Source organism: Salmo salar, chromosome ssa22 (genome assembly GCF_905237065.1).
Source record: "Salmo salar chromosome ssa22, Ssal_v3.1, whole genome shotgun sequence".
Classification (NCBI taxonomy): Eukaryota; Metazoa; Chordata; class Actinopteri; order Salmoniformes; family Salmonidae; genus Salmo; species Salmo salar.
This window is the reverse complement of record NC_059463.1, coordinates 7,142,607-7,166,518: the sequence shown is the minus strand read 5'-3', so window position 1 is coordinate 7,166,518 and position 23,912 is coordinate 7,142,607. Positions and strand designations below refer to the sequence as shown.

At 44.0% G+C, this 23,912-nt stretch overlaps 1 protein-coding gene across 1 annotated transcript; it reads left to right on the top strand.

Moving 5' to 3' along the window:
• Positions 1-3,893: 3,893 nt before the first annotated feature.
• LOC106582690 (adenosine receptor A1-like) lies at positions 3,894-22,590 on the top strand. The gene is made up of 3 exons (XM_014165992.2): positions 3,894-5,052; positions 17,684-17,978; positions 18,741-22,590. Exons 1-3 carry the CDS (start codon positions 4,637-4,639, stop codon positions 19,113-19,115), a joined length of 1,086 nt encoding a protein of 361 aa, XP_014021467.1. The 5' UTR covers positions 3,894-4,636; the 3' UTR covers positions 19,116-22,590.
• Positions 22,591-23,912: the final 1,322 nt, after the last annotated feature.

Here is a 23,912-nt window from a genome sequence, read left to right as displayed (position 1 = left end):
TGCCCTATCCCATCTGGACAAAAAGAATACCTATGTAAGAATGCTGTTCATTGACTACAGCTCAGCATTCAACACCATAGTTCCCTCCAAGCTCATCATCAAGCTGGAGGCCCTGGGTCTCAACCAAGCCCTGTGCAACTGGGTCATGTACTTTCTGATGGGCTGACCCCCAGATGGTGAAGATAGGAAACAACATCTCCACTTCGCTGACCCTCAACACTGGAGCCCCACAAGGGTGTGTGCTCAGCCCTGTCCTGCACTCCCTGTTCACCCACGACTGCGTGGCCATGCACGCTTCCAATTCAATCATGAAGTTTGCAGACGACACAACAGTAGTGGGCCTGATCACCAACAATGACGAGACAGCCTACAGGGAGAAGGTGAGGGCACTCGGAGTGTGGTGTCAGGAAAACAACCTCTCACTCAACGTCAACAAAACAAAGGAAATGATTGTGGACTTCAGGAAACAGCAGAGGGAGCACCCCACTATCCACATCAAAGGGACAGCAGTGGAGAATGTGGAACGTTTTAAGTTCCTCGGTGAACACATCACAAACAAACTGAAATGGTCCACCCACACAGTGTGGTGAAGGCGCAACATCACCTCTTCAAACACAGGAGGCTGAAGAAATTTGTCTTGTCACCTAAAACCCTGACAAACTTTTACAGATACACAATCGAGAGCATCCTGTCGGGCTGTATCACCGCCTGGTGGTGCGGTCTGCACAAAGCATGCTGCCTACATTGAGACCCAATCACTGGACACTTTAATAAATGGATCACAAGTCACTTTAAACAATGCCACTTTAAATAATGCCACTTTAATAATGTTTACATATCTTACATTACTCATATCACATGTGTATACTGTATTTTATACCATCTACTGCACCTTGCCTATGCCGCTCGGCCATCGCTCATCCATGTACTTATATATTATATTGTTTTTGAAATTAAATTCACTGTGGAGGATGGTCCTTCCCTTCCTCCTCTGAGGAGCCTCCACTGACATACACAAGCGTCAACAGAGTGTGTGTGCGTGTGTGCCTGCTTGTGCGTGTGTGTACAGTCGTGGCCAAAAGTTTTGAGAATGACAAAAATATAAATTTTCTGTCTGCTGCCTCAGTTTGTATGATGGCAATTTGCATATACTCCAGAATGTTATGAAGAGTGATCAGATGAATTCATAAGTCCCTCTTTGCCATGCAAATAAACTGAATCCCCCAAAAACATTTCCATTGCATTTCAGCCCTGCCACAAAAGGACCAGCTGACATCATGTCAGTAATTCTCTCGTTAACACAGGTGTGAGTGTTGACGAGGACAAGGCTGGAGATCACTCTGTCACGCTGATTGAGTTCGAATACAGACTGGAAGCTTCAAAAGGAGGGTGGTGCTTGGAATCATTGTTCTTCCTCTGTCAATCATGGTTACCTGCAAGGAAACACATGCTGTCATCATTGCTTTGCACAAAAGGGCTTCACAGGCAAGGATATTGCTGCCAGTAAGATTGCACCCAAATCAACCATTTATCGGGTCATCAAGAACTTCAAAGAGAGCGGTTCAATTGTTGTGAAGAAGGCTTCAGGGCGCCCAAGAAAGTCCAGCAAGCGCCAGGACCATCTCCTAAAGTTGATTCAGCCGTGGGCACCACCAGTACAGAGCTTGCTCAGGAATGGCAGCAGGCAGGTGTGAGTGCATCTGCACGCACAGTGAGGTGAAGACTTTTGGAGGATGGCCTGGTGTCAAGAAGGGCAGCAAAGAAGCCAGGAAAACATCAGGGACAGACTGATATTCTGCAAAAGGTACAGGGATTGGACTGCTGAGGACTGGGGTAAAGTGATTTTCTCTGATGAATCCCCTTTCCGATTGTTAGGGGCATCCGGAAAAAAGCTTGTCCGGAGAAGACAAGGAGAGCGCTACCATCAGTCCTGTGTCATGCCAACAGTAAAGCATCCTGAGACCATTCATGTGTGGAGTTGCTTCTCAGCCAATGGAGTGGGCTCACTCACAATTTTGCCTAAGAACACAGCCATGAATAAAGAATGGTACCAACACATCCTCCGAGAGCAACTTCTGCCAACCATCCAGGAACAGTTTGGTGACGAACAATGCTTTTTCCAGCATGTTGGAGCACCTTGCCATAAGGCAGAAGTCATAACTAAGTGGCTCGGGGAACAAAACATCGATATTTTGGTTCCATGGCCAGGAAACTCCCCAGACCTTAATCCCATTGAGAATTTGTGGTCAATCCTCAAGAGGCGGGTGGACAAACAAAAACCCACAAATTCGGACAAACTCCAAGCATTGATTATGCAAGAATGGGCTGCCATCAGTCAGGATGTGGCCCAGAAGTTAATTGACAGCATGCCAGGGCGGATTGCAGAGGTCTTGAAAAAGAAGGGTCAACACTGCAAATATTGACTCTTTGCATCAACTTGTAATTGTCAATAAAAGCCTTTGACAGTTAAGAAATGCTTGTAATTATACTTCAGTATTCCATAGTAACATCTGACAAAAATATCTGAAGACACTGAGGCAGCAGACTGTGAAAATTAATATTTGTGTCATTCTCAAAACTTTTGGCCACGACTGTATGTGCGCGTGCTTGCATGTGTGTCACTGACTGGGATAGTCGCATCTGGAACCTTCCAATGCTTCTGCTAAAGCATCCAGCTTAAAATCTTCCCAATTCTGATTCCATCGGAATAATGTCTTCTAACCTTTCACAGGCACACACACACATGCACGCACGCACACACACACGCACTGTGTTAGCTTGGCTTTGTTGCTGTCTGTATATCATCCATTTACCTCCACTCCTATCTCTCTCTTTGTTCCTCTGTCAGGAGAGAAGAAATCCTTTGTTGGTCTGGAAGCCTTCTTTCCTGGAACCATCAATCAACCTATAAACTGGCTTTATCCACCACCATGGGGGTGGACAAAGCCATGGAAACCACCAAAACGTTTGAATATGAATGCACACATTTACATGAGAAGCAGATATTTGATTTACATACATGGGCGTGCTTAAGTCACAGGCTACATTTACAGGACAGTGATGTTATTGTGCATTCTTTGCGCTTTGTGTCATTATATTGCACCCCTTCCAGCATAAAAAAAGGTGGATTTCACAATCACACCAAATGGCCTTATACACTTCAATGACCTTAACAATGGCATCCAGTAAATAAACCAAAAAACGTTATTGTTTAGCCTATGAAGTTATGAAAAATATGAATAACTATCCACCCATGACGCCAATGAGGGAGCGTTTGGTCATTGACTGCAGGTAAGGGCTACACAATATCGATTTCATAAACAAATAACATAGCTTTTTCTGTTTTTCATGAGAATACGCACGTCACATTCATGCGCACTGGCCAATGCTGGGATAGATTGGCGGTCCCACGTGTCCTCTCTCACTCTCTCCATTCAATTTCAATTGAAGGGGTTTATTGGCATGGGAAACATATGTTAACATTGCCAAAGCAAGTGAAGTAGATAATAAACAAAAGTGAAATAAACAATACAAATTAACATTACACTCACAAAAGTTCCAAAAGAATAAAGACATTTCAAATGTCATACTATGTGCAAGAAGTACAAACGGCACTACAGAGGGTAGTTAAAGTACAAAAGGGAAAATAAATAAACATAACTATGGTTTGTATTTACAATGGTTTTTGTTCTTCACTGGTTGCCCTTTTCTTGTGCTGTTATGTCACACTGTGGTATTTCACCCAATAAATATGGGAGTTTATCAAAATTGGGGATGTTTTCGAATACTTTGTGGGTCTGTGTAATCTGCGGGAAATATGGGTCGCTAATATGGTCATACATTTGGCAGGCGGTCAAGGAAGTGCAACTCAGTTTCCACCTCATTTTGTGGACAGTGTGCACTGTCACTCTCTGCATAGATGTCCGCCGGCGCATACGATTTAACAGAAAGTACAGAGAACGGGGAAAAGACATTTCCCTCGCCACAATTACTAGAGATTGTTTTGGAGCTGATCATACCGTCAGTCAGCATCCTGTGTCTGAGTTCGGGACAGTTGCCGCTGTAGCCTTTAAAAAACACTCTACTCTGCGTTTGTGAGCAAACTTAGGTTTTGGCAAAGAATACTGGATTCTACGCGGAACACCTTTGGTAAAAAGAACCGGAATATAACGATCGAACGGATGAGAGGTGAATGGGGTAATAATCTGATTAAACGTTCCGGAAATATGTAGCCTAAACATATTTATATTTTTTTTTATTCCTTGACAGCTTTCTCCGTTTATGACACCAGCGTCATATATTTTATTTTTCTATTTTCTATTCGTACTAAAGATGACGACTAGTGGTGATGCGAACTGAATTGAGGACCTATGTGGCCAGTGTGACTCAATTACACATTCTCTGGCAAAATTGTTCCCTCTAATTTTTGGCGAGTGGGACACCAGACTTTCACTAAAACCACAATGTGCATGATGTGTCCAAGCCAAGGTCCACATTCTGCCCAGTAATGCAGGCCCAAAAATGACTCTTCAACCAATATTTTCTAGATGCATATCCTCCTATGGATCGAACAACAGAACACCATGCTCAGGCCTAAAGAAGAGTTCCAACGGCTCTCCGAATTCCACAAAGGAATATGAGAACTTCTCCACTCTCTCTTTCTGAGATAATAGCAGCACCAGACAACAGGACCGACCAGGCTAACCGCACGATGCAGTCTGGTCTGCTGCCCGAACAAGCCATCTACATCGTGTTGGAGGTGATCATCTCAGTGACTTCGGTGATCGGAAACGTGATGGTTATCTGGGCGGTGCGGATCAACCATTCGCTGCGAGACACCACCTTCTGTTTCATTGTGTCTCTGGCTCTGGCGGACATTGCGGTGGGTGCTCTGGTCATCCCGCTGGCCGTCACCATCAACATCGGTTTCAAGACGCACTTCTACAGCTGCCTGCTGGTCACGTGCATCGTGCTGGTGCTCACGCAGAGTTCCATCCTCGCGCTGCTGGCCATCGCTTTCGACCGTTACCTGAGGGTGAAAATACCCATGAGGTAATAAATAATAAGAGAGAGAGAAAGTGGGAATATTGTGCTTTGCTGAGTTTTTTTTGTTGTCTCTGTTTGCATGCTTTCTTTGCCATGGTCAGTAGGTCAAACATTCGTCTCGTTTGTGTGTTGGCAGTGGGATTTGAGATATTGTGCAGTATAGGCTATTTTGTTGCAGATTGCCTGAACAGGCTACTCAGCCTATTTTACAGTAAGCTCCAAATGTATTTGGACAGTAACTTTTTTTAATTCTGTTTTTGGCTCTGTACTCCAGAACTATGGATTTGAAATGATACAATGACTATTAGGTTAAAGTGCAGACTGTTTGCTTTCATTTTAGGGTACATAGAAATGAATTGTAAAGAATGTATTGCGTCATTTTGGAGTCACTTTAATTGTAAATAAGAATAGAATATGTTTCTAAACACTTCTACAATAATGTGGAAACTACTATGATTACGTATAATCCTGAATGTGACAAAAAAACAAAAACACAATACATTATTTACCATTCATTTCTATTGGGCACAAAATAATCTGATACACAACCAAAACAAACAGCAAATGCATCCAACAAATTTGTAGAGTCACAAGCTTGATGTAGTCATTGAGTGCTAATACTTAACTTTTTTTTTTACTACTTTAATACACATAAGTGAATTTTTCCTAATACTTTTGGTTCCCTAAAATGGGGGGACTATGTACAGTGAGGGGAAAAAAGTATTTGATCCCTTGCTGATTTTGTACGTTTGCCCACTGACAAAGAAATTATCAGTCTATCATTTTAATGGTAGGTTTATTTGAACAGTGAGAGACAGAATAACAATTTAAAAAATCCAGAAAAACGCATGTCAAACATTTTATAAAATGATTTGCATTTTAATGAGGGAAATACGTATTTGACCCCACTGCAAAACACGACTTAGTACTTGGTGGCAAAACCCTTGTTGGCAATCACAGAGGTCAGACGTTTCTTGTAGTTGGCCACCAGGTTTGCACACATCTCAGGAGGGATTTTGTCCCACTCCTCTTTGCAGATCTTCTCCAAGTCATTAAGGTTTCGAGGCTGACGTTTGGCAACTCGAACCTTCAGCTCCCTCCACAGATTTTCGATGGGATTAAGGTCTGGAGACTGGCTAGGTCACACCAGGACCTTAATGTGCTTCTTCTTGAGCCACTCCTTTGTTGCCTTGGCCGTGTGTTTTGGGTCATTGTCATGCTGGAATACCCATCCACGACCCATTTTCAATGCCCTGGCTGAGGGAAGGAGGTTCTCACCCAAGATTTGACGGTACATGGCCCCATCCATCGTCCCTTTGATGCGGTGAAGTTGTCCTGTCCCCTTAGCAGAAAAACACCCCCAAAGCATAATGTTTCCACCTCCATGTTTGCCGGTGGGGATGGTGTTCTAGGGGTCATAGGCATCATTCCTCCTCCTCCAAACATGGCGAGTTGAGTTGATGCCAAAGAGCTCCATTTTGGTCTCATCTGACCACAACACTCTCACCCAGATGTCCTCTGAATCATTCAGATGTTCATTGGCAAACTTCAGACGGGTATGTATATGTGCTTTCTTGAGCAGGGGGACCTTGCGGGCGGGCGCTGCAGGATTTCAGACCTTCACGGCGTAGTGTGTTACCAATTGTTTTCTTGGTGACTAGGGTCCCAGCTGCCTTGAGATCATTGACAAGATCCTCCCGTGTAGTTCTGGGCTGATTCCTCACCGTTTTCATGATCATTGCAACTCCACGAGTTGAGATCTTGCATGGAGCCCCAGGCCGAGGGACATTGACAGTTCTTTTGTGTTTCTTCCATCTGCGAATAATTACACCAGCTGTTGTCACCTTCTCAACAAGCTGCTTGGCGATGGTCTTGTAGCCCATTCCAGCCTTGTGTAGGGTCTACAATCTTGTCCCTGACATCCTTGGAGAGCTCTTTGGTCTTGGCCATGGTGGAGAGTTTGGAATCTGATTGATTGATTGCTTCTGTGGACAGGTGTCTTTTATATAGGTAACAAGCTGAGATTAGGAGCACTCCCTTTAAGAGTGTGCTCCTAATCTCAGATCGTTACCTGTGTAAAAGAAAGCTGGGAGCCAGAAATCTTTCTGATTGAGAGGGGGTCAAATACTTATTTCCCTCATTAAAATGCAATTCAATTTATAACATTTTTGACATGCGTTTTTCTGGATTTTTTTGTTGTTGATCTGTCTCTCACTGTTCAAATAAACGTACCATTAAAATTATAGACTGATCATTTCTTTGTCAGTGGGCAAACGTACAAAATCAGCAGGGGATCAAATACTTTTTTCCCCTCACTGTACAAGTGCTGTAATTTCTAAACGGTTCACCTGATATGGATGAAAAGAGACTGAAATTAAAGCTTTAACTTTAACATAGTCATTGTATCATTTTTAAATCCAAAGTGCTGGAGTATAGAGCCAAAACAACAAAACATTTGTCATTGTCCCAATACTTTTGGAGCTCAATGTAGCTGCAACTACACAGTCCATTGACAGTTTTGCCAGACAGGCACGTCTTTTATCAATTCGCTCACCTTCTGCGTCCTCTCTCCTCCGTCCTCTCTCACTCTCCTCCTTTTGAAAAAGGTCAAAGTTAAATCGAGGAGAGTCGGCAAGGAGAGTGTACATATTATTGGAAATGTGCAGGCTTGAAATAAGACGGTGCTTCTGCACTCGCGCGTCGTTAGGCAAATTACGTTTACAGAGGTGGATCCCAAAATAAATGTGTAAAGTGTTCAAAACAAATGAAGTTAGTTGTGCAAGACATTTTATAGATAAAACAATAAGTAGCATATTGTTTTTAAACGTGTGCATGTTTTTGTCCTCTGGCAAAACAAAAGCTGATTCAAAGGGGGTGTGGCAGATTTCAAAACTCTTCCGTGATAGGATACACATGAATATCTTTGACGAAAGGAGGAGGGGGCTGTCGAGGAGGGGAGGACACTCTTCCGTTTGCCAGAGGAGTAGTTGGTGAACCAGGCGAGGCAATCATTTGAGGTTGTTGAGTCTGCCGATAAGAATGTGGTGATTGACAGAGTCGAAAGCCTTGGCCAGGTTGATGAAGACAGCGGCACAGTAATGTCTCTTATCGATGGCGGTTATGATATCATTTAGGGCCTTGAGCGTGGCTGAGGTGCACCCATGACCAGCTCTGAAACCAGATTACATAGCGGAGAAGGTACGGTGGGATTCGAAATGGTCGGTAATCTGTTTGTTAACATGTTAAGGACAGACGTTCCGCTAGCGGAACCCCTAGCCAACAGCCAATGGCATCGCACGGCGCGAAATACAAAACCAACTAAAATACCACAATTCAATTTTCTCAAACAATGAACTATTTTACACCATTTTAAAGACAAGACTCTCGTTAATCTAACCACATTGTCCGATTTCAAAAAGGCTTTACAGCAAAAGCAAAACATTAGATTATGTCAGGATTAGTACCCTGCCAAAATTAATCACACAGCCATTTTCAAAGCAAGCATATATGTCACAAAAACCAAAACCACAGCTAATTGCAGCACTAACCTTTGATGATCTTCATCAGATGACACTCCTAGGACATTATGTTATACAATACATGCATGTTTTGTTCAATCAAGTTCATATTTATATCAAAAAACAGCTTTTTACATTAGCATGTGATGTTCAGAACTAGCAAACTTCCGGTGAATTTACTAAATTACTCATGATTAACGTTCACAAAAAACATAACAAGTATTTTAAGAATTATAGTTACAGAACTCCTTTATGCAATCGCGGTGTCAGATTTTAAAATAGCTTTTCGGCGAAGCACATTTTATAATATTCTGAGTACATAGCCCGGCCATCATGGCTAGCTAATTTGACACCCACCAAGTTTGGCCCTCACCAAACTCAGATTTACTATAAGAAAAATTGGATTACCTTGGCTGTTCTTCGTCAGAATGCACTCCCAGGACTTCTACTTCAACAACAAATGTTGTTTTGGTTCCAAATAATCTATAGTTATATTCTAATACCTCCGTTTTGTTCGTGCGTTCAGGTCACGATCCGAAGGGCGCATTTCGTGACAAAATATTTCAAAATATTCCATTACCGTACTTAGAAGCATGTCAAACGCTGTTTAAAATCAATTTTTATGCTATTTTTCTCGTAAAATAGCAATAATATTCCAACCGGCGATGTTGTATTCATTCAAAGGCTGAAAGAAAAAAATTGAGTAGTCTCGTGGACGCGCATCTCCAGTGTCACTGTTCCCAGCCTGACCACTCACAAACAGAGCTGCTGTACTTCGCCCAGAGACTGCAGACACCCCATTACACTTTCTGGCACCTTCTGAGAGCCAATGGAAGGCTTAGAAAATGTCACTTTACAGCACAGATGCTGTATTTTCGATAGAGATGCTACAGAAGGACGACAAATTGTCAGACAGGGCACTTCCTGTATGGAATCTTCTCAGGTTTTGGCCTGCCATATGAGTTCTGTTATACTCACAGACACCATTCAAACAGTTCTAGAAACTTTAGAGTGTGTTCTATCCAAATCTACTAATTATATGCATATTCTAGTTTCTGGGCAGGAGTAGTAACCAGATTAAATCGGGTACGTTTTTTATACGGCCGTGAAAATACTGCCCCCTATCCCAAACAGGTTAACTTGGCTTTCGAAGACCCTAGAAAGGCAGGGTAGGGTAGATATAGGTCTAGAGCAGTTTGGGTCTAGAGTGTCTCCCCCTTTGAAGAGGGGATGACCGCAGCAGCTTTCCAATCTTTGGGGATCTCAGACGATACAAAAGAGGGTTCGAACAGGCTGGTAATAGGGGTTGCAACAATTTCGGCAGATAATTTTAGAAAGAGAGGGTCCGGATTGTCTAGCCCAGCTGATTTGTAGGGGTCCAGATTTTGCAGCTCTTTCAGAACATCTGCTATCTGGATTTGGGTGAAGGAGAAATGGGGAGGCTTGGGCGAGTTGCTGTGGGGGGTGCAGGGCTGTTGATCGGGGTAGGGGTAGCCAGGTGGAAAGCATGGCCAGCTGTAGAAAATGCTTATTGAAATTCTCAATTATAATGGATTTATCGGTGGTGACAGTGTTTCCTAGCCTCAGTGCAGTGGGCAGCTGGGAGGAGGTGCTCTTATTCTCCATGGACTTTACAGTGTCCCAGAACGTTTTTGAGTTTGTGCTACAGGATGAACATTTCTGCTTGAAAAAGCTAGCCTTAGCTTTCCTGACTGATTGTGTATATTGGTTCCTAACTTCCCTGAAAAGTTGCATATCACAGGGGCTATTCAATGCTAATGCAGAACACCACAGGATGTTTTTGTGCTGGTCAAGGGCAGTCAGATCTGGAGAGAACCAAGGGCTTTATCTGTTCCTGGTTCTACATTTTTTTGAATGGGGATGCTTATTAAGATGGCGAGGAAGGCACTTTTAAAGAATAACCAGGCATCCTCTGATGGGATGAGGTCAATATCCTTCCAGGATACCCGGGCCAGGTCGATTAGAAAGGCCAGCTCGCTGAAATGTTTTAGGGAGCGTTTGACAGTGATGAGGGGTGGTCGTTTGACCGCAGACCCATTATGGATGCAGGCAATGAGGCAGTGATTGCTGAGATCTTGGTTGAAAACAGCAGAGGTGTATTTAGAGGGCAAGTTGGTTCGGATGATATTTATGAGGGTGCCCGTGTTTACGGATTTGGGGTTGTACCTGGTGGGTTCATTGATAATTTGTGTGAGATTGAGGGCATCAAGCTTAGATTGTAGGATGGCCGGGGTGTTAAGCATGTCCCAGTTTACGTCACCTAGCAGCACGAGCTCTGAAGATAGGTGGGGGGCAATCAGTTCACATATGGTGTCCAGGCACAGCTGGGGGCAGAGGGTGGTCTATAGCAAGCGGCAACGGTGAGAGACTTTTTCTGGAAAGGTGGATTTGTAAAAGTAGAAGTGGGAACTGATTGGGTACTCTGCAGGCTCTCTCTGCAGTAGATTGCAACACCGCCCCCTTTGGCAGTTCTATCTTGTCGGAAGATGTTGTAGTTAGGGTTTTTTGGTTCCTAAGCCAGGATTTAGACACGGCTAGGACATCCGGGTAGGCAGAGTGTGCTAAAGGAGTGAATAAAATAAACTTTGGGAGGAGGCTTCTAATGTTAACATGCATGCATATCGTGCACAATTAGCTGTCCTTCCTCTACTATGAGATATCTCCTGTATCACTATACACAGAGGGGTATCGTTCCCCAGAGACTCTATTACCTACTTCCTTAATTTATGAGCCACACAGATCTCCGCCCCAGTCACATTCTATTCTGCTCTCCCAATTGCCTATAACATTAAAGCCTTGGTTTTTGGGACTCCATAGAATACACTGATGTCGGTCCTGCCAAACTCTGCAACTAACACCCTTATGCAAACATTCTGTCTCCCCGTATGTACCTTGCCTCCAGCCACAAATACAGTACCAGTCTAAAGTTTGGACACACCTACTCATTCAAGGGTTTTTCTTTATTTTTACTATTTTCTACATTGTAGAATAATGGTGAAGACATCAAAACTATGAAATAACACATGGAATCATGTAGTAACCATAAAAGTGATAAACAAATCAAAATATATTTTATATTTGAGATTATTCAAAGTAGCCACCCTTTGCCTTGATGACAGCTTTGCACACTCATTCTCTCAACCAGCTTCATGAGGTAGTCACCTGGAATGCATTTCAATTAACCTGTTAGGGCTAGGGGGCAGTATTGACACGGCTGGATAAAAAAACGTACCCGATTTAATCTGGTTACTACTCCTGCCCAATAACTAGAATATGCATATAATTATTGGCTTTGGATAGAAAACACTCCAAAGTTTCTAAAACTGTTTGAATGGTGTCTGTGAGTATAACAGAACTCAAATGGCAGGTCAAAACCTGAGAAGATTCTGTACAGGAAGTACCCTGTCTGACCATTTCTTGAACTTCTTTGCCATCTCTATCCATTACAAAGGATCTCTGCTATAACGTGACACTTCCTACGGCTGCCATAGGCTCTCAGAAGGCGGCAAAAAGCTGAATCGTGGCTTTGCAGGCTCTGGCTGAAACAAAGTAGCGCGTTTGGGTAGTGGCTGGTTACAGTACTGTGAGACTCAGGCTCGTGCCTGCGTCGACCGAAAGCTTTGTTTTCTTTCCTCTGTTTACCCAAAAGGAGATTCCCGGTCGGAATATTATCGCTTTTTTACGAGAAAAATGGCATAAAAATGGATTTTAAACAGCGGTTGACATGCTTCGAAGTACGGTAATGGAATATTTAGATTTTTTTTGTCACGAATTGCGCCATGCTCGCGACCCTGATTTACCATTTCGGATAGTGTCTAGAACGCACGAACAAAACGCTGCTATTCGGATATAACGATGGATTATTTGGGACCAAACCAACATTTGTTATTGAAGTAGATGTCCTGGGAGTGCATTCTGACGAAGACAACAAAGGTAATCAAACTTTTGTAATAGTAAATCTGACTTTGGTCAGGGCTAAACTTGGTCGGTGTCTAAATGGCTAGCCGTGATGGCTGGGCTATCTACTGAGAATATTGCAAAATGTGCTTTCACCGAAAAGCTATTTTAAAATCGGACATAGAGTGTATAGAGGAGTTCTGTATCTATAATTCTTAAAATAATTGTTATGTTTTTTGTGAACGTTTATCGTGAGTAATTTAGTAAATTCACTGGAGGTTTGCGGGGGGTATGCTAGTTCTGAACGTCACATGCTAATGTAAAAAGCTGGTTTTTGATATAAATATGAACTTGATTGAACAAAACATGCATGTATTGTATAACATAATGTCCTAGGGTTGTCATCTGATGTGGATCATCAAAGGTTTGTGCTGCATTTAGCTGTCTTCTGGGTTTTTGTGACATTATATGCTAGCTTGAAAAATGGGTGTCTGATTATTTCTGGCTGGGTACTCTGCTGACATAATCTAATGTTTTGCTTTCGTTGTAAAGCCTTTTTAAAATCGGTCAGTGTGGTTAGATTAACGAGAGTCTTGTCTTTAAAATGCTGTAACATAGTCATATGTTTGAGAAATTGAAGTAATAGCATTTCTAAGGTATTTGAAAATCGCGCCACTGGATTAGACTGGCTGTTGCGTAGGTGGGACGAATTCGTCCCGCCTAGCCCAGAGAGGTTAATAGATGCGCCTTGTTAAAATTAATTTGTGGAATTTGTTTCCATCTTGAGACAATCAGTTGTGTTGTGACAAGGTAGGGGTGGTATACAGAAGATGGCCCTACTTGGTAAAAGACCAAGTCCATATTATGGCAAGAACAGCTCAAATAAGCAAAGAAAAATGACACTCCATCATTACTTTAAGACATGAAGATCAGTCAATGCGGAAAAGTTCAAGAACTTTGAAAGTTTCTTCAAGTGCTGTCGCAAAAACCATCAAGCGCTATGATGAAACTGGCTCTCATGAGGACCACCACAAGAAAAAAAGACCCAGAGTTACCTCTGCTGCAGAGGATAAGTTCATTAGTTAACTACACCTCAGATATTGCAGCTCAAATAAATGCTTCACAGATTTCAAATAACAGACACATCTCAACATCAACTGTTCAGAGGAGACTACGTGAATCAGGCCTTCATGGTCATAATGGAGATTAGAAAAGTGGAAATCTATCATTTGGTCTGATGATTCCAAATTTGCGATTTTTGGTTCCAATGCAGAGTAGGTGAAAGGATGATCTCCACATGTGTGGTTCCCACCATGAAGCATGGATGAGGAGGTGTGATGATGTGGGGGTGCTTGGCTGGTGACACTGTCTGTTATTTATTTAGAATTCAAGGCATTCTGCAGTGATAAGCCATCCCATCTGGTTTGCGCTTAGTGGGGACAATGACCCAACACACCTCCAGGCTGTGTGAGGGCTATTTGACCAAGGAGAGTGATGGAGTGTTGCATCAGGTGACCTGGCCTCCACAATCACCCGACCTCAACCCAATTGAGATGGTTTGGGATGAGTTGGACAGCAGAGTGAAGGAAAAGCAGCCAACAAGTGCTCAGCATATGTGGGAACTCCTTCAAGACTGTTGTAAAAACATTCCTCATGAAGCTGGTTGAGAGAATGCCAAGAGAATGCCAATAATTGCATCGTTGACGTCGTCCTCACAGTGACTGTACGTACATACCCCAACCAGAAGCCATGTATTACAGGCAACATCCGCACTGAGCTAAAGGGTAGAGCTGCCACTTTCAAGGAGTGGGACTCTAACCCAGAAGCTTATAAGAAATCCCGCTATGCCCTCCAACGAACCATCAAACAGGCAAAGTGTCAAGACAGGACTAAGATCAAATCATACTATACCGGCTCCGACGCTCGTTGGATGTGGCAGGGCTTGCAAACTATTACAAACTACAAAGGGAAGCACAGCCGAGAGCTGCCCAGTGACACGAGCCTACCAGACGAGCTAAATTACTTCTATGCTCGCTTCGAGGCAAATAACACTGAAACATGCATGAGAGCGTCAGCTGTTCTGGACGACTGTGTGATTTCGCTCTCCACAGCCGATGTGCCTAAGACCTTTAATACAGGTCAACATTCACAAGGCCGCAGGGCCAGACAGATTACCAGGACGTGTACTCGAAGCATGCACTGACCAACTGGCAAGTGTCTTCACTGACATTTTCAATCTCTCCCTATCTGAGTCGGTAATACCAACATGTTTCAAGCAGACCACCATAGTCCCTGTGCCCAAGAACACTAAGGTAACCTGCCTAAATGACTACCGCCCGTAGCACTCACATCTGTAGCCATGAAGTGCTTTGAAAGGCTAGACCCACTCCAATTTGCATACCACCCTAACAGATCCACAGATGATGCAATCTCTATTGCACTCCACACTGCCCTTTCCCACCTGGACAAAAGGAACACCTATGGGAGGATGCTATTCATTGACTACAGCTCAGCGTTCAACACTATAGTGCCCTCAAAGCTCATCACTAAGCTAAGGACCCTGGGACTAAACACCTTCCTCTGCAACTGGATCCTGGACTTCCTGAAGGGCCGCCCCTAGGTGGTAAGGGTAGGTAACAATACATCCGCCACGCTGATCCTCAACACAAGGGCCCCTCAGGGGTGCATGCTTAGTCCCCTCCTGTACTCCCTGTTCACTCATGACTCCACCGCCAGGCACGACTCCAACACCATCATTAAGTTTGGCGATGACACAACAGTGGTAGGCCTGATCACCGACAATGACGAGAGAGCCTATAGGTAGGAGGTCAGAGACCTGGCCGTATGGTGCCAGGACAACAACCTCCCTCAACATGAGCAAGACAAAGGAGATGATTGTGGACTACAGGAAAAAGAGGACCGAGCACGCCCCCATTCTCATTGGTGGGGCTGTAGTGGAGCAGGTTGAGAGCTTCAAGTTCCTTGGTGTCCACATCACCAACAAACTAACATGGTCCAAGCACACCAAGACAGTCGGAAAGAGGGCACGACAAAACCTATTCCCCCTCAGGAGGCTGAAAAGATTTGGCATGGGTCCTCAGATCCTCAAAAGGTTCTACTGCTGCACCATCAAGAGCATCCTGACTGGTTGCATCACTGTCTGGTATGGCAACTGCTCGGCCTCCGATTGCAAGGCACTACAGAAGGTAGTGACTGGGTACATCACTGGGGCCAAGCTTCCTGCCATCCAGGACCTCTATACCAGGCTTTTTTTCTATTGCCTACTTAAGTAGACGGTCTAACTGGTTCGCCATGTTCAGAACATGCTGTCACGGGGGGGAAGATTTGGCGCATGGTGGTGACGTCAGACCGTCTACTTAAGTAAGCAATTGAAAAAAGCCTGTCTATCATGTTCATTGAATTGGGATAAGACGATCCTCCAAAACTAGCGGACCAATAGAGACTCATTGTCTACGCCTCCCTCTAAACCCCGCCCTTCACGGAAAAATAATGCCAAAACTCGCAATCGAAAAGACTGGCAGTGAATGCAAAGAAACAGACATCGAAAGCTTAAGATACGAGTAGCGTAACCAAAAGATAGTGCATACAGGCAAGAGCGTAGGCAAAATGTATTCAATAGGATTGGTTATTGGGAAAGTTTAACCAAAAACTATTTTTGCATTCGTTTTCAAACATTTTTTCAGAGATTTGCTCTCGCTTTAAAATTATTTGCTTACAAGTTTTGGGGTTTTGCTTTTGATGTCTTATTTTTGTTTACAATTCTATACATTTTACTTTCAATTGTTTGGTTTTTGATTTCAACATGCATTATTTCACCCGTCACCCACCATATGTTAACATTCTCAACTTTATTTTTCATGTACATGATTTCTTTTATTTTGAATTCAATACATATGGCGTGAAATTGACCCCATACTGAGTCGGAGCGGAGCTTGTCTGCCCACATTAATCGCTTGCTCCGCCGCAGCTCACCGGCTGATGTAGACTGTGTTTTCAGGGTCTATTGCCATTGAAAAATCAGTGTTTGATGGATATTTAAGTCACCATTTTTGCTGACGAAATTAACTCTGCCTGGTATAAGATGAGGGACAGTGTCTGACAGACCAACCAACCTGCACGTGTCTTCTATGCCATTGTTATTTTTATTGTCCATTGTATGGTTATTTTTTACCCTTGATTATTGTTGTTACTGATTGTCCCGCTGACAATCTTGATTATTATTATTATTATTTTAATGACGTTAATATTGTAAATGAGTTACTTAATTTCCAAAGTACTCTTTGGCAATATGTACATTGTTACGTCATGCCAATAAAGCAATTTGTATATATAAATATGAGAGAGAGAGAGAAAATGTGTGGGTATATTTAGGTGTCTCTTGAGTATGACGGGGTAGTAGACAGTCTAGTACATGGATTGCAAAACACGGTGGATACAAGCCAATCACAGACGTGATTTTCAGAATATAAATCAGCCAGCCAAGATGTTGAGCATGTTGCATTTACTCTATCATGGGTTTGTTCATTGAATGACAAAACCACATTTTTGACAAGATGCAGACGTTTGGCTTGCTCCGAAAACGATTTGTAGTGCAGAACACAAATTTCTTCTATTGATTCAAAGTCAAGAAAGTAGCAAGTTTCAAATTATACCCAAGTGCAGACTGTGTAGAAGTAACAATGTTTATTGTAACAGGGGCAGGCAAACGACAGGTCTAGGCAGGCAGGGTTCGATAATCCAGAGTGATGGGGCCAAGGTACAGGACGGCAGGCAGGCTCAGGGGCAGGCAGAGTAGTCAGGCAGGCGGGCTCGGAGTCAGGACAGGCAGGGGTCAAAACCAGGAGGGTGAGAAAAGAGAGACTGGAAAAAGCAGGAGCTGAGACACAAAACGCTGGTAGACTTGAACAAACAAGACGAACTGGCACAGACAGACAGAAAACACAGGTATATATACCCAGGGGATAAGTGGGGAAGATGGGCGACACCTGGAGTGGGGTGGAGACAAGTACAAGGACAGGTGAAACAGATCAGGTTGTGACAGAAAGAAAGCACTTGGAAGCATATAAACAGGGAAAACAGAAAAGTATGCACTAAAACTCCAACAATTGTTGCTCAATACACACACACCAACCCAGTATACTCTAGCTCCTCATTCTTGTCTAATCCCCCTGTCTCCATAGCTACAAATATGTGGTGACACGGCGGCGTGCAGGCATGGCGGTGGTGGTGTGTTGGATTGTTGCCATAGCGGTTGGCCTGACGCCCATGCTGGGCTGGAACAACCGGCAGCGTCTCCGGGACAACGTCTCCCAGGTGACCCATGACCTCTTAGTGATGTGTAAGTTTGAGAACGTCATCAGCATGGACTACATGGTCTACTTCAACTTCTTCGGGTGGGTGCTGCCGCCCCTCGTCCTCATGCTGCTAATCTATGCTGAGATATTCTACAAGATACACCACCAGCTCAACAAGAAGGTAGCTGTCTATTGAGAGTACCTGTCTTGAGAATCAGATGACTAGAACAGGGTAACCCTATCTTCTTTACCATGAGCTATGTGCATTGTCTCTATTATATGTGCAAGAATTATCCATGCTGATGTATTATATGATCCAACGCCAGCTCGGTAAGAACATTAGCCTGATTTAGTCTTTCCAATGTCTTGCCAAGGTTAGCTTGAGCTAGTCTTTCCAATGTCTTGCCAAGGTTAGCTTGAGCTAGTCTTTCCAATGTCTTGTCAAAGTTAGCTTGAGCTAGTTTTGCCAAAGTTAGCTTGATCTTGCCAACTCCTATGGTCATTCTCACATGGCCTGACAATGATCCTAGGAGTTGGCAAGACCGCACAAACAGTTCTGGGACCAGGTTACATGAAGGTCACTGACTAGACTAGAGTCAGATGAATGAAACGGGTGCATTTGATGAGCACAGCAGGGAGGTGGAAGGAGATAGAGGGAGGTTAAGGGGTATTGAAATTGGCTGTCCTTTGGCGTAACAGGTTATTCCCCTTAGGGATGAAAGCTTAGACAGGCATAATGAGCAGAGATGTCAATTTGTTTCTAAATCAGGTGTCAACTCATTCCAGCCAGGACACAATGTTGTGCAAATCAAACACACTTAGAATAGAATAAGCAAAAAATGTAATGTTAGTTATCATCAGTTAACTTGTAAGTATGCATTACAGAAATGTACAGCCTCTGAATCTAAAGTCTAAATCCTCTTCTCCCTCCCTCCTACCCCAGGTGATGGAGAGCCACAGAGACCGCAGCCATTACTACAGTAAAGAGCTGAAACTAGCCAAGTCATTGGCTCTGGTCCTCTTCCTGTTTGCTATCAGCTGGCTTCCTCTAAACATCCTCAACTGTATCACGCTGTTCAGCCCGAACTGTGACAAGCCCACGCTTCTCATCAACATCGCCATCCTGCTCACACACGGCAACTCTGCTGTGAACCCCATTGTCTACGCATTCCAGATCAAGAAGTTCCAGAATGCGTTCCGGAAGATCTGGAAGCAGTATGTGCTGTGTAGGGACCCGGTAGGCAAGCTGCCCCAGAGAGGGAGTAAGCGCAGATTGGAGAGGATGTTGAGGGCGACCGATGATGACAGTTATGTCTGATCTGCTGATGAAGGTCATAGGGGGCACGGGTCTGTCACATCTCGCAGTTTGGTGTGGCGTTCTTTTATGCTTTTCATTTTTACACTTTGTTTGTTAACCATCTGTCAATGATGGCTTTTCAGTGGTGGGGTGTTGGACTGATCTTGTTGATCATGCACATACTCGGTACTAAAGGACTGTTATGGAAACGCTGCTGGCAGCGGAATCCAATACAGCAGAGAGTTTCTACTACAATGCAACTCAAACACGAACGTAATGGATATCCCAAGGGCCAATCTAATCCCTGATTGTCTGCGAGTGGATTACAAACCAAAATGTAAATGTGGAAAACGCAGGGGAATCAGACAGAAGTATAACAGGGTAGTAGACAGTAAACATCCCTTACCCACCACCTTGCTGATCAACGTCCAGTCACTGAGGGGGAAAGCGGATGAGCTATCAGCAAATCTGCGCTTCCAACATGAATACTGGGAGGCCTGTTTGCTGGCGTTTACTGAGACTTGGCTGGATGAGTCCCAGACAGGGAGCCAGCTGGCTTCACACTGGCCAGATTGTGATCTGACCGTCACAGGGACCAGTGGTGTAAATGGATCCTGGTAAGAGAGAGACTCTGTACCCCCGACATTGAACTGCTTTCTGCGTCACTGCGACCTCACCATCTGCCCCGTGAGTTCCCCCAATTGTTTGTTACCGTTGTGTACATTCAACCAAAAGATAATATAGCAAAGGCATCAGAGATTATTTATGATCTGTCACAGAAACTGGAGTCCATCTCCCCCGACGCACCCACATTTATTTTAAGGGATTTTAACAACAGCACTTTGCACAAGGTCCTGCCGACGTACCACCAGTATGTGAAATGTCACACTAGGAAAACTAAGACTTGATTTGTGCTATGGGACAATACCAAATGCTTTCTCTGCCACCACCGGACCTCCCCTGGGGACATCAGACCACAATGTTGTCTACCTCCGGCCAACCTACTGTCGCCTCCTGGAGAGGGAGAAACCCACAGTTAAAACTGTCCAGATCTGGAACGACAACAGTATCACTCGTCTCCAGGGGTGGTTTGACTGTACTATGTGGGAGGTATTTGAGGACAGCAGCTCTGATCTTAATGAACTCACAGATGTTATTTCAGACTATGTAAACCTCTGTGTTGAGGCAGTTGTGCCTACAAAAACCTGTAAAATATTCCCTAACAATAAGCCTTGGGTATCAAAACATCTAAAATCACGACTTGATAGGAAGAAGGCAGTTTATGCTGAGGGTGATAGACAGGCTTTAAGAGATGTACAACGTGAGAGCAAAAGACAGCTACTGGTGGACAAGGAGGCATAACAAGCAAAGGGTGGAGAGGACCCTCTCCTCAAGAAACTCAAGGGTAGCCTGGCAAAAGATTAAATACATGGCTAATGCCACCCACATAGGCAGGGGAAAAACCAATGCTGACCTTGGGCCAGACATGAGGGCCAGAACAACGCTAATGAACTGAATGTTTTCCTCTCAAGATTTGAATCAGACGACTTAGGAAGCAAACAAACAAATGGAAGCATCATTACAAATGTTTGAGAGGGTTGTTGTTAAACAGGCTGATGTTTTGAAGTTGTTCAGTGGATGTAATGCCCAAAAAAGCCCAGGCCTGGACAAAATAAGTGGACATTGAAGCACTGTGATAAACAAATAGTTGGTGTTTTTACAGACATTTTCCAATCCTCGCTCGACCGGCAACTGTGGTGGAATATTGACTCAGAAATATAACACATTTACTAGAACTTGTGAATTCAAATGAGACTTTAATACAAGGTAGCAAAGCCGAGCCCTTCCACGTAAAGACTTGTTTACAAACGTAACAGAGCCGAGCCCCTCCATGGAAAAGACAAAATGTTCATATTACAGAGTCCTGCCTTTATAGGATTCTGTCTTTGCATAACGTATAGAGTGCCCTCCCTCTATATGAAAATAGCTTCCCTTGACCTTTCTTTATCATTATCTCTCCATCTCAGTTGTTGCTTGTTAACACCCACATCTGACAGCTGTATAGGTTATAATGGTAGCAGGCCCTGGTCATACATGTTCCATTCCTTATATGGCCATTCTGTCTTAGCTCTCCAACGTGGACAGCTTAGATGCTGCTAATAATGGAAATGCAATCATAATCATGAGTTTTGCTCCAACACAACACGTGCCAGTATTGTGGAAAAACTCCATAATTATACCCATTCCTAAAGCATCTAATCCCTCTTTGCTGCATGACTACTGCCCTGTCGCCTTGACAGCCTTAGGAATGAAATGCTTTGAGAAAATTGTGAAAGGTCATTCTCAGCACCACCCAGAAGCACCACCCGTTTCAGTTTGCCTATCAGCTCAGCAGAGGAGTTGATGCCATTCTTTCTCTCATCAACATGATCTACAGACATCAAGAGGGCGCCAAATCCCATGTCAGTGTTCTGTTTGTTGACTTTTCTTCTGCCTTCAACACAATCCAGCCTTATATTCTGGCACAGAGACTCATAAGTGACTTCTCCTGAGATGGGGGGGCTGGTTTTGTGGCTGTTGGACTTCCTGAGCCAGATGACACAGCGGGTCAAGTTGGGTCCCCGAGTGTCGGAGATATGCACCACCAACACAGGCTCCCCACAGGGATGAGTTTTGGCCCCACTCCTGTACATTTTGTACACCAATAGTTGTACTAGTTTCCATCCTGACAGACACCTTGTTAAGTTTGCTGATGACACTGCCTCGATCAGCCTGTTGCATGATGACGAGGAACAACATGGCCCCGTCCTAAATGACTTTGTAGAGTGGTGTGATGAATCACACTTGGTCCTCAATACCAACCAGATCAAAGAGATGTGCATAGACTTCAAGAAGCATACAACACCTACCTCTGCATCATCTGTCAGAGGTCAGAACATAGAGATAGAGGAATACAGATATCTGGGTGTCCTCTTGGACAATAAGCTTCAGTGGAGTAAATGTACAGACCTGATCTACTAAAAGAGTCAGAGACTACTTTCTAAAAAAGCTGGGATCTTTTAATGTTGAGAGTATTTCAACTTTTTGTATTGTTTGTTGGTTTGGCAATGCCAGTCAGAAAAATATCCTGAGAAGGATTACCACCACAGCAATCAAGGTACTTAGAGTCAAACAGACAGGCCCTCAGCAAGGCTCATAAAATTATTTTAGACCCAAGCCACCCCCTATACCCGGACTTAGAACTACTCCCCTCTGGGTGCAGGTATAGAGCACCCCCTGGCATGAAAACCAATCTAGACAATAATTTGTGCCAGGTGTGATATCCCTCCTAAACAGTTCAGGCTGATGTTCTTACCGACCCAGTAAGGCCAGCAGGCTAGTCTTTTTTTATTTGGATGTGACTGTTATGAATATTGTGCTGTCAATTTGTTGTATTGTCATGTACATGATACTGCAACAACATTTCCCCATGGGGACAATAAAGTAAGTAAGTGAAGATGTCGGGATGTGAATACTGGATTATTAGAGCAGAAGGATGTACATGACAATGGTTTCTCTGTTGATTTGCCTGCTGGTTAGAGAATTATGTTTGGATAAAGAGGTGGTGGGAGGGATCCTAACCCTGCAGTGATTGAACTGAAGGAGGGTATGGGGAAGGGACCCTATCCCTATCCCTCGACAGAATCGAGGGGGACCCTAACCTCAGTTTGACCACACACAGTAAGGAAGTTCTGTCAAGGAATGTTCCTAAATGAGGGTTGAAATGTTACCTCACACAGGCTGAACTAACTATCCACAGGTGGCTGTGTTCCGATACCGTAACCGTGGGTGATCTAATCTCTCTACATTCTAGAATGCAGCAGAATGGCGTCACTCCTAATACATGACTAAGGTCCATCGACTGACAAGACAGGTTGTACTGTCTGACCTGATGCAAGACAACAGGACAATGGAGAGGTCAGGTCGGAATGGTGATTTAGGATTCCGAATTAGAAGGAAGGCAGAACTACTAACAATGACTTCAACCATCTCCCATCGGCTTAGGGAATGATGATGTGTAACGGGGGAAGGGGGTATCCGGCATGTACCGATAGGAACCTGTTGAACTATTAGTAGCACACTATGGCTGTATCTGAAATGGCACCCTATTCCCTATATAGTGCACTACTTTTGGGGGGGGGACCAGAGCCCGCAAATCACTTAACTTCAAATGGTTCAAACATGCACAGTCATGAAGAAGGCGCAACAGGAGGTTGAAAAGGTTTGGCATGGGACCTGAAATCCTCAAAAGGTTTGACAGCTGTCCCATTGAGAGCATTTTGACTAGCTGCCTTACTGCCTGGCATGGCAATAGCACCGCCCTCGATCGCATGGCGCTACAGAGGGTGGTGCGGACAGCCCATTGCATCATTGGGGCCGAGCTCCCTTTCATCCAGGACATCTATATCAGGCGGTGTGGTAGTGTTACGAACCGGCTCAGAGTTCGCAACAAAAGGGAGACAACGTGGAGACAAGGAGTATCAAAAAAATATATTTATTAACTAAAGTAAACTAAATACAGTTAAGGGTGCCAAAACAAATAACCAAAAAGCAACAAAAATACTACAACCAAAATCAACAACGGTGTCTGCGTGGAGAGAGTCTCCCCAATGAATGTGGAAGAGGTGCCTTTATCCTGGGACACACCCTGGCCCAGGTGTTTCCCATGTAGCTGACGACCCTCCCAACTCCGCCCACCGGCATCCTAATAAGGAACAAGAGCAAAGAGAGAAAATACGGCAGACAGAGTGGGAGGGTCGTCACAGGTAGGAAGGCACC